At 52.9% G+C, this 14727-nt stretch overlaps 1 protein-coding gene across 2 annotated transcripts in view; it reads right to left on the bottom strand.

The window, feature by feature from the left end:
• Positions 1–14727, bottom strand: part of SDK1 (sidekick cell adhesion molecule 1) — a 735743-nt gene that overhangs the window by 104907 nt on the left and 616109 nt on the right. For both annotated transcript variants that reach the window (XR_001917262.1, XM_018040596.1), the window contains exons 18-20: positions 9609–9724; positions 7229–7421; positions 2739–2837 (exon numbers count right to left, since the gene is read on the bottom strand). Coding sequence is in view for 1 of the 2 variants with exons in the window: in XM_018040596.1 (XP_017896085.1) it covers positions 2739–2837; positions 7229–7421; positions 9609–9724 (408 nt within the window). In the remaining variant the exon portion in view is untranslated. The remainder of the gene's footprint in view (positions 1–2738; positions 2838–7228; positions 7422–9608; positions 9725–14727) is intronic.

The following is a 14727-nucleotide window of genomic DNA, read 5'->3' on the forward strand; positions in this document are numbered from 1 at the left end:
ATCTGGGCCAAAGAACGGCCCGTGCGCAGGACTGGACGTGGTGCCGTCTGACCAGCACTGACGGGGCGGCTTGGGAGGACGGTGGCTGGTGCCCTGTAGATGCTTCCTGAAAGGGGCTTTCGGAGGCCAGGTTTGCCCACAAACACAAACACGGGTTTCTTTTGCTGTACTTGGTGGAATTCTCTCCCTTCAGCCTGGAAAAGGCCTTTGGGGTGCAGCTGGCGTGCCCCACGGGAAACCAAGTCCATCCAGGGGTGCTGCCCTGCGTGTCCAAGCAGAGCATCCAGGGCAGGGAGGGTCCCACAGAGGGCAGGGGTCCTGGAGGGTGACTGTGGGGACACTGAAGCTGGGGTCTGGCCTCTGGGAAGGCCCCCTCCCCCTGCAGCCCGCCTTACAGAGTCGAGGGGAGAGGTGAGGCAGAGAACAGACCACGAGGAGCAACGTGCCCCGGGGGAGGCGTGGTTGGAGCAGAGCGTCTGCCTGAAGCTCTGACCCTCAGAGCTGCCACTGCAGACCTGCTCCCAGCCCCGGGCAGGGCAGCCAGCGCTGAACAGCCTGAGCTACGCGTTCCGTGACAAACAGTAGCTGTTGCTGGTGACTGAGAGTATTTGTTTAATAAAACACGAAATTGGGTTCATTAAGCCCTATTAGCTGTAGGAACTGACGATCATCAATCAGGAGTGTTGGCTGTGGGCGCCCAGCCTGGGGAGGTGGGCTCCACTCGGGGCGGGGGTGGTGTCTGTGGGTTTCCCGCAAGGCTGGACACACGGAGGGAGAGGCGGGCGGGTGCTGGGAGGGCCCAGGAAGGGCCGAGGCTGTGACTGTCAGCGGGAGGCCTTCCAGTGGAGTCTGTCCACCGAGGCGTCCTGGCCAGGTTTTCGAAACGTACTCCCTTTCTGTGGATCCTCAGGGCTGAGCTGACGTCAGTGAGAGGTCTGCCTGCCCTGCGGCGCCCCGGCCCCCCTGAAGTCAGCGGCAGCTTCAGCTCTAACTCACTGTCATTCGGGCCACAGACGTCCCCACAGGGCTGAGCCGGAAGCACTTCTTCCACGTGGGGGCCGCTGCTCGGCTTCCGCTGCTTCTGGGTTTGCTTCCTTCTCGCTGGTCGTCTGTTTTCCTCCCTTTGTGCAGCTTAAAGCCACAGGAAGCTGGATTCCTCTGGACGACCACCCTCCTCTGCTGCACCACCCCCCCAACTTGGTCTCATTCCTTCCAGGCGTCTTCCCTACACACGCAACACTGCGTCCTCTGCCCAGAGGCCTCAGAGTGTGAGCAGACTGGGCTTTGGAGGTCCGATTACAGTAGGGACTGTCCCCCTTTCCTGGACTTAACATCATTCACAGCTTCTTGAGGGCAGATCTAGATTCATGCGTTTATTTAAAAGTGAGGGTCAGAGGCGGCATCAGCTCAACGGTGCCCCAGTGGCACTTCCCGGATCGGAGCACTCCCTCTGTAGGGGGTCTGCTTGGGTGCAGGCAAGCAGAGGGCACCTTGCGGGTTGGCCCCGGGAGGTTTCCTGAACAACGGGAGAGAAACGGGGAGCTCAGCGTAGGGACAGGCCCCGGCTGTGTGCGGGGGGGCTGTGTCTGAGGCCCCGCGTGAACCTGCGGCAGGAGCCAGTCGCAATCTCAGGATCAGAGCACGCCACGAGCCTTTGAATGCGCCCTGTCTCTGCTGCGTTTCTGGCGGTCACACAAAGCCGTGTGAACACCACATGGGGCAGGAAATTCGGGAGGCGGGCGGGGCCCATTCGGATTCCAAACTGGAGAAGCTGGGCATTGCCTGTGGCGCATGCATCCCACTGGGAGCTAACTGGTTACTTAAGAAGGAAATGCAGACATTCTTCTTTCAATGAACGCATATTCTTTCAAATGGCTGTTCAGTTGCCAGGATATAAGACTTATAAAGCTGTCTGCACCTAACCACTGAGGAAGCAGAACCATACGGCCTTCCCCTGGCCGGGCAGCACAGTCCCTGGGAACACGGGAAGCGAAGCCCTGGGCCCAGGTGGGGAGCCTGGGCCGACCCCAGTGCCGCGTGTGGATGACTCAATTTAAGTGGAAATTCAGCCCTATAACCTGGAAGGTTCTTCAAAAGCCTCTTCTACAAAATGAAATCATTAAAAGTCCTACCAAAGTGAGCCGTTCCCCTGAGACGGCACTGCAGGAGAGGGAGGCGGCTGACGCGCAGCCTGGGGCCCTGCTCCCTGGGCGCCCCTCACCTGCAGTGGCCCCCGGTGGCCTGGCATTGGGGCAGGGGACAGGTGTGGCTTGGCCGCTCTCTGGGATGGGGCCGGGGGGTGGGGGAAGGCGGGGGGCAGGCCCACCCCATCATGGCGCCTGCACTCGGCTCTCCCTGCCCGCCCAAGCCCCAGCCTCCTCAGCTGTAACACCGCCGTGATCTCAGCTGTCAACTCCCTACACAGCCATGAGACTATGGAACAGAAACAGCTGTGAGAGGACACACCTGGAGCGCGGGTCTCCCAGGCAGAGATGTCACAGGCTTGTTCAACAAGCCCATGAGACCGAGCCTGCACACTGGGAGGCTGCAGCCCAGCCCGGAGGGGCCCACATGAGGCGAGGCCCCCGGGACAGGTCCTCCCCCAACCTTGGCCCCACGACAGTCACCCTGCAGGCCCTGGGCACCCGGGCTCTGCCAGCCGTGGCGCCTTGAGCTGTGTCCATCCCTCTGTGCGGGGCAGACTTGTTTTGCCTCTTTCTGACCACAGAGACCCTTACCTGTAATGATGCCATTTTTCTCCAGGGGCTCCTGCCAGCTGACCTTGAGAGATGTGTCCAGAATCTCTGTGAAACTCAGGTGGCCCACAGCTCCCGGTTCTGGAAATGAAAACCAAAGACATCTGTTAGCGTGCGGCCCGATTCTCTCCAGTCGGATTGGGGGGGGGACAGTCTGTCTGTGGAAGGAGGCGGGAGCCAGGACCAAGCCTGCCGGTCAGAGCCCTCAGGGAAAGCCAGTGAAAACCCAGGAGGACAGGGTCTGAGGTGTTAGAGGGACCGGGCTACGGTCACATGAATGATTTCTGTCGGCCTCACCCCAGCCTCGCCAGAACTGCAGAGGCCAGCAGTGGGAGATGCGGACTCAGTCCCTTCTCTTTCTCTTGGTTGGATCTAGTTGAACAATCGGGTGGTTGGACCCCACAGGCTACTGCTTACTCCAGCGTCCCTGATGCCTCTGCATCCGTGTTGTGTGTCTGTCTCGTGCGGGGCCGCAGCCAGGAGTCCAGGCCAGGGGGCCGGGCCGGCCATACGTGGTCACTGGCCGATGCCTGCCAGCCTGATCAGGCTGTAACCTGCACTTACTCTCCCCACGTAGCCCAGGGGCAGGGCCGGCATGAGAAATTTCCAGCAAAAATTGCATGCTTCCCTTGAATTTCCCTGACCGTAGCCTCCTCCTACGGCAGGAGGGCAGCGCAGCTTGGCTGGGCAGAAGCCTGTTCCCTGCTGGCTGGCTCTGTGGTCCTTTGAGTGCCTAAGCCTTAGTTTGCTCATCTGCGAAACAGGGAAAATAAAAGTAACTCACACTGCAAGGTAATTGTGAGAAAAAAATGTAATAAAGCACGAAAGCGGTTAGCATGTCCCCGGCATCACAAAAGTGCTGACCGACATGGCTGCTGTTGTTAGCATTGTCAGTTATCATGCCATCAGAATATAGAGTCGTTTCTAAGCTGAGCTTACTGTCGGTTTGCAAAGCGCCGGAGAGAAAAGGCCTGAAAGGCCAGGACGTGAGCTAAACAGGTCCGGACTCTCAGACCCAGAGGGTCGTCAGGAGTCTACTCTGACCCTGCGCCAGTTCTCCGGCTGTAGAATTCCATGCCGGCTCAGAGCAGGGACACGCAGGTGCCAGCCTGGAGCTTGGCCCGGCACCCGGGTCTCCTGCCTGCCCTGGAGGAACCACAGGGGCCACCAGGGGGCTCTGAGCCCACCGCCTGCTCCAGCTCCTCCAGGCTGAGCACTCCAGCGCCCCCACACCTGGTCCCCTTGGGGCCACCTCCCCAGGAGGTGGGAAGAGGTGACAAGTGACTGTGCCCACAGTGACAGGTCACATGTGCTGGTTAGGCCCTGCTCTGTGCCGCGTGGCGGGGGTGCTGCTGGGAAAGGAGACCCTGGAGAGGAGGCGCAGTGGGCAGATGGGGTAGGGGCTGGTGAGGCGGGGGGAGGCGAAGAGAGTAGCGGCCCCTTGCGTCCCAAGTCCCGAGCCGGGCATCGTGGGGTGCCTAGCGGGCACCCCTCGGGCCCGCAGTTCACCAGCCCTGCTTCGCTTGCCTCTCTGTGGTGGCGCCCCCCACATGCACCCATCTGCCCTTTTGCAGGAGAGACGTAGGGGACAACAACAGGGGAGGAAAGGGAGGCGCAAAGGCAGACTCGGAGGGGAGAAAGTGTGCTCCTTGCCGGGTGGGGAGCCAGGTTCCCACTGGCCTCCCGTGGACGCCTCGGGGCAAGGCCACACAGGGAGCTTTCTCACAATAACATAGCACAGTTTTTTCAGCCCAACAGGAGGGCACAAAGTTTTAGGGCCTGGTGTCCATCCAGGAGCCGAGCTTAGGGATCCCAGCTAACCGGCCTCAGCCCTGTTCTGCCCACTGTCAACCTTGTAGAGACAGCAGGATTTTAAGGCGAATTCCACACCTGGTACCCAGTTGGTACTTGGACAAAGCCTCTGAACACACCTCGTGATTTAAAAAAATAAAAAATGATAACAGCCTCAGCAAATTCACTCATCTGGGCGAAACTTTCAAAAGACTCTTTAAGGACAAGCTCACACGCTCTGACAAATTTCACTCTTTGAGTGTGGAACACGGTAAAATAGGATGGCTGTCAAGACCATGGCGTCCTCCTCCAATTCTAAGATTCCAGAAAGACACTCTGACGGATTTTTGAACTGGCTTGTTCTTTTTTCCGATCGATAGAATAGCGAAGAAAGCTTTTTGCTCCTTTCATGCTCTCAGTGTTTCTGCTTCCTGGATTCCTGCCCAAATATGCTTGTCCTCTAGCTCTGCTGGAACCAGCTGGCAGCGTCTCGGCTGAAATTTATATTCTGTTTCCTCTCTACTGCGCTGCCCCCCTCGCCTCCTCCCCACAGTTCTTATTTCATCAGAGCTTTGGAGAAGGAGGCCCGCTGTGTGTGCAGAACTAACCAGGGCGCCATCTGCGTCGTCAGTATGGGGTGGTGGGGGGCATTCCGCTGGCACGTGGAGTCCCAGGTCCTCCTTTAAAGGCTGCGCCCCCAGAGCTGACAGCAGCCCTGTGCGGGGTCAGTTGCTCGGTCGTATCTGACTGTGTGTGACTCCGTGGACCGCAGCCCGCCAGGCTCCTCTGTCCGTGGGATTCTTCAGGCGAGAATACTGGAGTGGGTGGCCGTGCCCTCCCCCAGGGCATCTTCCCGACCCAGGGATCGAACCCACGTCTCTTACGTGTCCTGCACTTGCAGGCCGGTTCTTTACCACTAGCGCCACCTGGGGAGCCCAGCAGCAGCCCTACCTCGCATCTTTCAGGGAGACTGTCCATGCCTACAAGGATGCTCTGTCTTTCCAGGTGGGACTGACAGGCTCCCCTTCTATCAAAAGATGGTGGTTCAGTTAGAAAATTCTAAAAAGATGATGTCACTGCTACTTTTCTCAACTCTCAGGAACTCTCGCATTCCTCCTTCTCCTGATGGTGGGCTGGGGCCGTGAAGGCCCTGCTCGCTGGCTGCCCAGCATCATGAGGTGTTTCCGCAAGTCCGAGTCTGTCTTTTCTGTTGTTCCTTCACTCGGTCCCGTCGACTCTGCGACCCCGTGGACTGCAACGTGCCAGGCTCCCCTCCACCATCTCCTGGAGTTAGCAACGTGCCAGGCTCCCCTCCACCATCTCCTGGAGTTAGCAACGTGCCAGGCTCCCCTCCACCATCTCCTGGAGTTAGCAACGTGCCAGGCTCCCCTCCACCATCTCCTGGAGTTAGCTCAGTCTCATGTCCGCTGTGTCTAACTGGCAACAACAGAGCTTTTTAAGTAACGAATTCAGCCAGGAGTCTTCTCTCATTTATCCGAAGAAGCTCCCTGCTTTTGCCACTTGTTGTTCTTAGTAAGTGTCCTCTGGAAAGTAAAACCCAATGTCCAGTTGGACCTGCTGTGGTTGGAGCTGAGATGCTGCCCTGGGCTCTTCTCTTGATAATGAAATGGAAGAAAATGTCCAAATGACGAAGAGCTACGAGGGGTGCCTGGGACGCTCTGAGGATTCACTGCCACCTCCCTCAACCATGGGGGTGGGGGGGCTTGCCTTCCCACTCACCTGCAATCGTAAAGGAGTCCAGCTGTGTTTCCTTCAGGGCAGTGGAGAAGGGGCCTTCCAGCAAGCAGAGCTCCTCCTCTTCCAGAGACCCCCACCCCGAGGCCCCCTGCTCACCCCTCTGCACGCAGGCTCCAACCAGCCTCCTCGCACATGGCGGGGCCAGGGCCCAGTCAGCCTCCTGCTTCTCTGGAGCCCCCTGATCCCAAAGGCACTGCACCCACTTAGGTGGTTTCACTGCCAAGGGCCTCATACTCAGACGCCCCAAGATAGCACTGATTTCAAGCATTTCTATCTGTGGTGAGACTGCACGCTTCAGTTATAGCCCCCAGCCTTTCCTGGGAGAACACGGTCACAGTTGCTAGGTGCTGGACTCCCAAATCTGCTTCTTCAGGCCTGCTGCTGCCTCAACGTGAGTGGGCCCTGGCTGAGCCCTGCATCCCAGCCCTGGACCTGCCTTCACGTTCCGGTCACGGCCGTCCCCACCGGCCTGTCACCCGAGCCACAGTTTGCGGACTCATCCTGGAGAGCCCCTCCTGCCCACCCCCGCCCCTGGGCCCCACCGGCCCCCGGCCCTCTGTACCCCATCTCTGCATCTCCCCCGTGCTAGCCCCGCGTCTGGGCACAGGCTCTCTTGATTATCCGCCTTCTCCCCAGACTGCATCACCTTGGTCTCCAGTCCACCACCACAAAACCTCCAGACAGAGCTGTGAAACCGCAGGAGCCACAGCCCCATGGGAAGTCCTTCCGCGGCCCCGAATGCCTAGACGGCTCCGACTACGAGTCTTAACTGAGCTGCTGAGACGCCTCTGGTCAGCTCCCAGCTTATTTCTCCAGGGTCACCCACACCCCACAGACTACACGAAGCTAAGCTGGACATGACAGGGGCCCAAACCTCTTCGATGACTAAGGGGGCTGATGGGACCCTGGGAGAGGGGACTCACTGTCTTCATGCGTCCATATGAGCTGCGGCGTGCTCGGGGGCCCGTCCCCGGGGGTGGTGAAGCACAGAACTGACGTGAAGTAGGCGGTGAACTTCCTCAGGTTGGTGATGTACCCATGGTGGACCCCATGGAAGTCTGGAGCAATGGTGACAACAGTGACAGCTTCGGGGACATCGTCTGGCCAAGCCAGAAGCTGGGATGGAACGGGGTGAAAAAGAGATTTAATTTCACGCTTTCACCCTCAAATCTGCACCAAAGTTTTATTTTGCCACAGTATGTCTTCGAAGAGAGCAAAATCATGATCAAGAAATTTACTACAGTCTACATTTTATAGTTTTGCTGAAAAATATGGATTTTAAAAGATATCTCACAGACTACTTGAGTACAAATATGTATATTTATGGGCTTCCCAGGTGGCGCAACAGTAAAGACTCCGCCTGCCAGTGTGGGAGCGGCAGGAGATGTGACTTTGATCCCTGGGTCGGGAAGATCCCCTGGAGAAGGACAGGGCAGTGCACTCCAGCATTCCTGCCCGGGGAATCCCACGGACAGAAGAGCCTGGCAAGCTACAGTCCCCGGGGTCACAAAGAGCTGGGCATGACCAAGCAACGAGCACACGTATATTCCTATGTACTTTTATACACGTGTATCAAAAAATCTACTTTAACTCACATTGGGAAAAAAGACACTTCTCAAACTTTCACCTTCTCTTCACTTAAACATGTTACGGAACATATATATATTTAACATTAAGAAGTAAAGATGACATTACCTGTTATTTGAATGGATGAAACATCAATGCAAATATTTTTCTGGATGGGCACCTACTCTGACTCAAGAAGAAGTCCTACATTCAGTGGGAACAATGTTAATTATCTGTAATTTATCTCATGCCAGTTTTCTAAAAATGGATTTGGGGAGACCGATTATGAAAGTGAAAGTGTTAGTTGCTCAGTCATGTCCGACTCTTTACGACTCCATGGACGGTAGCCTGCCAGGCTCCTCTGTCCATGGGATTTCCCAGGCAAGAATACTGGAGTGGGTTGCCATTTCCTTCTCTGGGGATCTTCCTGACCCAGGGATCAAACCCGAGCCTCCTGCATTGCAGGCGGACTCTTCACCACCTGAGTCAGCAGAAATGCAGCATCTATACACACTCCAAAGGCAGCTGTTCTAACGTTTTGGCAACATTATTATATGAGTGTGACTTTTAATTCCTCAGACGCCAAACATTTCTAGAGCTAACTAGGTCTGAAAATTGATACATCACAGGACAAGGAGTGCATTTATGCAGAGTAAGCCGACAGCCGAGCCACAGAATGAACACCCCGGCCTTGCCAGTAAGATCTTCACTGATCAGTATGATTTCGAAGAAACTTCTGACTGTAGCTACCTCTGGGAGGAAAGAAAAGGCAGGACAGGTTTCCAACTATGCCTGTTCTTCTAGTGAGAAACAAGTGTTTCAGTAAGTTGACTCCAAATTGGGGGGGGGGGGGGAGGAGTGAACTGTGTTCTGAGGAAATAACACTCTCTGAATATGAAATTATCAAGTTCTTAAGCAAACGAGGTGGAACCCTTGAGTTGACCTGCTCCTGCAGAAGCTATGTGCACATATCACGCTACAGGTGAAATGAAGGCGGGCTCCCTGTCCAGCCGGGGATGGTCACCCAAAAGGAAAGCAGAGCTGTGCTTCTGGAGGCTGCATGCAGGCGCAGCTCTGAAGGTCAGAGGCCGGTGCTCAGATCCGGCTCAGGGCAGGCAGGAGTGCCTTTTGTGTCTGCTCAGTCCAGGTGGGGGCCCCGAGCCAGCCACACACAGAACTTGTCCTGAAGCAGTGAGGGGGCACCTGCTCGTCGTTACTTGGTAGAAACCGCACTCAGCTGTGCCCCGTGCCCTCTGTTCTGAGTCTGCGCTCCTCAGAGAGGCCCCCCTTCCGGGAGGAAGCGTTCGGTACACGTGCTGATTTCAATCTGCCAGGACGGGTCTCCCGCCGCTCATTTTAAGTGGGCGGCCTTTCTCATAACGTTGCTCAGTCCTAGCGGAACCACCCTTTTTTGTTTTTGGTTTTTTTGGCTGTGCGGGATCTTAGTTCCCCACCCAGGGATTGAACCTCCACCCTTGGCAGTGAAAGTGAAAGTGCAGAGCACTAACCACTGGACCACACGGGAATTCCCAACAACCAACCTCTGGCAACCAGTAGTTTATGAGTCAGTATGGCTGGTGATACACCGTGGGTGACAGGAGGCCCCGCCAAGGCCAACATGTCTGTAACTGGATGCCGTGGGTTCCTCAGGAAACGAGGTGCGGGGGGCCCCTCCCTGGTCATAAGACCGCACTGATGCCGAGGCGGCCCTCTCCCTGGCTGTGGCCCCGGGCGTACCTTGTATCCCTGGTTGATGCCGTTGATGAACTGCTGAGGTGGAGGGTTCCACAGGAACTGGATGGTGGTGGAGTTCACGGCTTCCACCTGCACGTTCTGCGGGGGCGCGGTCGGCACTGCTCCAGGGCAGCAGGAGGCATGGGGGGTGGGGAGAGAAGAGACCCTGAGCTGCCGCTCACGACTGACTCACCGACCCGCTCAGCGCTGCGCCGCGGGTGTTGCACGGTTTTGGAAGCTAATCGTGATGTTACAACAAGAAAGAGCGGGGCTACTCCTCACTTTCAGTTGGAGAATTCTTAAAGCCACAGGCAGAAGGGTGGACCAGGTCATCTCAGCCCACGGGGAGCCTTTCCTAGGGGGTCCCAAGACAGACAGCAAACAAAAGCTTTCTCCGAATTTTTTTTCAGTTAGCCAGTATATGAGATCAAGGCAAGGTTTGATCTAGGCCTCTGCAACCCCTGTTACATATCATTCTGTTTCAAGCCCAGTTATCCTTTATATATTAAAAAAAATCCCTTTTCATATGTACTTACTTATCCATTCAGAGGCTAAATTTCTCTTTGTCTGCCATAGAAACCACCATTAAAAAATTTTCCACTTTCCATTTCTTTTATTGAAGAGCTATTGAGCCCAATTATGTGCCTGCCCAGAGGCCTCCAAGGAAGTCACATTCCTGGGGAGTTTCTCTCTTGCAACTAGCATAGTCACAGGCAGTTCCCTCTGGTGCACACACGGGTGGAGCCTCTGCGCCAGGCGTGTGCAGAAGGCCTCAGACCAGGGGACACCGCACGAGGGCTGGGAGAAAGGGCAGACCTCCGAGGGCGGAGAGGCCTTGAGAAAAGTGCTCGCATCGGGGAAAATGGAGTCAGCAAAGGCAAGTGATTATGAGAAGCCTGGTGAGTGGTGAGGGAATAATGAGTGTGGCTGGACATGGAGTGCTGGGGCGGGGAAAGGGGCTGAGCAAGTGGACGGGTCGCTGTGGGGATGGCCCCGGGTGCTGGACACAGAGGTTGAGAGCGTACACGGAGGGCAGTGGGAAATCATAGGGCTTCCGGAAACGGCAGAGACGGAACCCGGCCGGCCTCTGAAGGACGGCCTCTGCAGAGGGGGCAGGCCGGCTGGCTGTGCCGTACAGCTTTCTGCGGGACACATAGGAAGGTCTTGGTTCTTTAGGAGCTTGTTTCAAGGGAAAGACAGTGGATCCCAGAGGATCCTTTGGCTCCAGAAACAGAAACAGAGATACGCGTCTCTTGGTACAGAACATGAGAGGATTCAGTGTGGTCCTGTTGAAAATCACTGCAGCTTTCATTACGATCTTCTTCAGAATCTCACGTCATCCCAGCCCTCCACTCCAGACTCCAAGCCACCCAGCCGCTCCCGTCTCCTCCCGCGCTGTCTCTGGGCCCTCCCTCCATACGATACCAGGAAGACTGTCCTACTCACTTCCCACTCAGCACCATCCTAAACTGGTGGACTGAAAACGGCCACAGGCATCACTGAGCCGAGCATGTAGGCAGTTGAGAAGCATGGCACACCCATCAAACATGAGGAAAAGCTGAACAGACGATAAAGTCTTACCCTTTTGTGAGCCCATAAGGAAGCTGAGGCCACAGGGCCACTGGGTCTGAAATACGAGAAAAGAGGGACCCTCCCCCTCTTTTTAAAAAATAGCTTAAAAGTAAGAGAATGGGAAACACTAATTAAAACAAACCTGGTGTCATTATATTAACATCAAAGTAAATATCCTACCAAGCAATGAAACCGATGATAAAGCAGCTCACGGCATGATGATGCCGCGATCTGTCCCTCAAGAAGACCCAACAGCCCTGGCTGTGGACGCCACCGAGCTTCAAGGTACAGAAGGCATAGCTGGTGAAGCTGACGGTAAGACTAGACAGCACTACGGGGACAGCGGGAGACCTCAACACTCCACCAAAAAAAGAAGGCAGACAGGCGCATCAGGGAGGACCTTCTGCCAGACACCACCACACAGGATCTGATCCACACGGTATTTACTTAGAAATCTACCCAAGGACAGCAGACTACACATGCTTTCCAAGCACATGTGGAACTTAACCGAGGTGGACATGTTTGAAATATATATGTCATATAAAACAAATCTAAACAAGTTAAAAATAACTGAAATCACAAACAGTGTCTTTTATGACTCAACAGAATTAAACTTGAAATTAACACCAGAAAGATTATGTGGCGAGTCCCTAAAAACTTGTAAATTAAGGAACACACTTCAAAGTAACCCAAGAGTTAAAGATGAAATCACCTGGAAAACTAGAAAGCATTTTTAGTTTAATAAAAGGGAAAAACACAACATATCAAAATTTGGGGACTCGAAAGTGCTGGATCATCAAAAAAGCAAGAGTTCCAGAAAAACATCTACTTCTGCTTTATTGACTATGCCAAAGCCTTTGACTGTGTGGATCACAACAAAATGTGGAAAATTCTGAAAGAGATGGGAATACCAGACCACTTGACCTGCCTCTGAGAAATCTGTATGCAGGTTAAGAAGCAACAGTTAGAACTGGACATGAAACAACAGACTGGTTTCAAATAGGAAAAGGAGTATGTCAAGGCTGTACATTGTCACCGTGCTTATTTAACTTCTATGCAGAGTACATCATGAGAAACGTTGGACTGGAGGAAGCACAAGCTGGAATCAAGATTGCTGGGAGGAATATCAATAACCTCAGATATGCAGATGACACCACCCTTATGGCAGAAAGCGAAGAAGAACTAAAGAGCCTCTTGATGAAAGTGAAAGAGGAGAGTGAAAAAGTTGGCTTAAAGCTCAACATTCAGAAAACTAAGATCATGGCATCCGGTCCCATTACTTCATGGGAAATAGATGTGGAAACAATGGAAACAGTAAGAGATTTTTTTGGGGGGTTCCAAAATCACTGAAGATGGTGACTGCAGCAATGAAATTAAAAGATGCTTCCTCCTTGGAAGAAAAGCTATGACCAACCTAGACAGCATATTAAAAAGCAGAGACATTACTTTGCCTACAAATGTCTGTCTAGTCAAAGCTATGGTTTTTCCAGGGGTCATGTATGGATGTGAGAGTTGGACTATAAAGAAAGCTGAGCACTGAAGGATTGATGCTTTTGAACTGTGGTGTTGGAGAAGACTCTTGAGAGTCCCTTAGACTGCAAGGAGATCTAACCAGTCCATCCTAAAGGACATCAGTCCTGAATATTCACTGGAAGGACTGATGCTGAAGCTGAAGTTCCAATACTTTGACCACTTGATGTGAAGAACTGACTCATTGGAAAAGACCCTGATGCTGGGAACGAGCAAAGGCAGGAAGAGAAGGGGACGACGGAGGATGAGATGGTTGGATGGCATCACCAACTCAATGGACATGAGTTTGAGCAAGCTCCGGGAGTTGGTGATGGACAGGGAGGCCTGGCGTGCTGCAGTCCATGGAGTTGCAAAGAGTTGGACATGACTGAGCTACTGAACTGAACTGAATAAACAGCCTTTAGATGTTTATATTAGAATCTAAACTTCAACTTTAAGAACCTATAAGAGTAAATTTAAAAAGAAGGAAAATAGTGAAGAAAAAGAGCAAAAATCAATGAAATAAAAATAAATAATAATAGAAAAAAAACCCAATGAATCCAAAAGCTGTTCTTTTAAAAACCAATAAACTTCTAGCCAGACTGATAAAAAAATAAATAGAAATTGCAAATTACCAACATCACCAATAACAGGAGACACCTCTATAAACTCTATTGATGCTAAAAGAATAAAAGGACATTTTGCGTATCTTTAGGCTCATTAACTCAACAGCTTAGATGAAATGAACAAATGTCTTTAAAGAAACACACTTCCAGTCTACTTAAGAAGAACTAGATGACCCGAGCAGTCAAATAGCTATCAAATATTTGAATACAAAATTAAACACTTCCCAAAAAGAAAACTCTTAAGCATACAAGGTTCGATGGTTAATTTTACTAAGCATTTCAAGAAGGAGGAAATAAAAGACATTCTAAAGCATTAAGCTGACACCAAAATCAGAAAAGGTGCTGAACATAAAAAGAAAGAAAAGTAAACTATAGGCCTGAGAACATAGATGCAAAAATCCTTAATAAAATATTAGAAAAATCAAATTTAAAAATATGTAAAAATCACAATTTATCCTAATTCAAGTAGGGTTTATCTTATAAACACAAGGCTGGTTCAACATTTGAATATTCATCAGGGTAATTTGCCATTATCAACAGAACTTTGATCATCTTCATCGATTTAGAAAAATCGTTTGACAAAATTGAATCTCCGACAGTGATTAAAGGAAAAGTGGAAGTGAAAGTCGCTCAGTCATGTCCAGCTCTTTGTGACCCTAACCCATGGACTCCATGGAATTCTCCAAGTCAGAATACTGGAGTGGGTAGCCTTTCCCTTCTCCAGGGGACCTTCCCAACCTAGATTGAAGCCAGGTCTCCCGCATTGCAGGCAGATTCTTTACCAGCTGAGCCACAAGAGAAGCCCAAGAATCCTGGGGTGGGTAGCCTACCCCTTCTCCAGGGGATCTTCCTGACCCAGGAATCGAACCAGGGTCTCCTGCATTGCAGGCTGATTCTTTACCAACTGAGCTCTCAGATTAAAGGGAAAACAACGGCAGCGACTTCCCAAGTAGGAATTAAAGGGAACGCACTAACCTTGCTAAGCATACGTGCGCATGCTGAGGCACCGCAGTCCTGTCCGACTCTTTGCGGCCCACGGACTGTAGGCCGGCAGACTCCTTCGTTCATGGGATTCCCCAGGCACGGACACTGGGCGGGTCACCATGCCTTCCTCCAGGGGATCTTCCCAACCCCGCGATGGAACCTGCGTCTCTTAATGCTGCCTGCATTGGCAGGCGGGTTCTTTACCACTAACGCCACCTGGGAAGCCCAAGCTTGCTAACAGGCTTCTGTAGAACACCTACAACTGGCATTTTATTTAGGATGAAAGAGGGAGTGCCTTCCCCTAAGACGAGGAACAAAGCAAAGGTGCCTTTCTTACCACTCCTGTTCTGGTTGGCCAAGCTGGAGCAGTAACGCAGGAAAAGGAGCGAAAGGCATACAGAGTGAAAAGGAAAACAGAGCCAAAAAGCCTC

This window comes from Capra hircus, chromosome 25 (genome assembly GCF_001704415.2).
Source record: "Capra hircus breed San Clemente chromosome 25, ASM170441v1, whole genome shotgun sequence".
NCBI lineage: Eukaryota > Metazoa > Chordata > Mammalia > Artiodactyla > Bovidae > Capra > Capra hircus.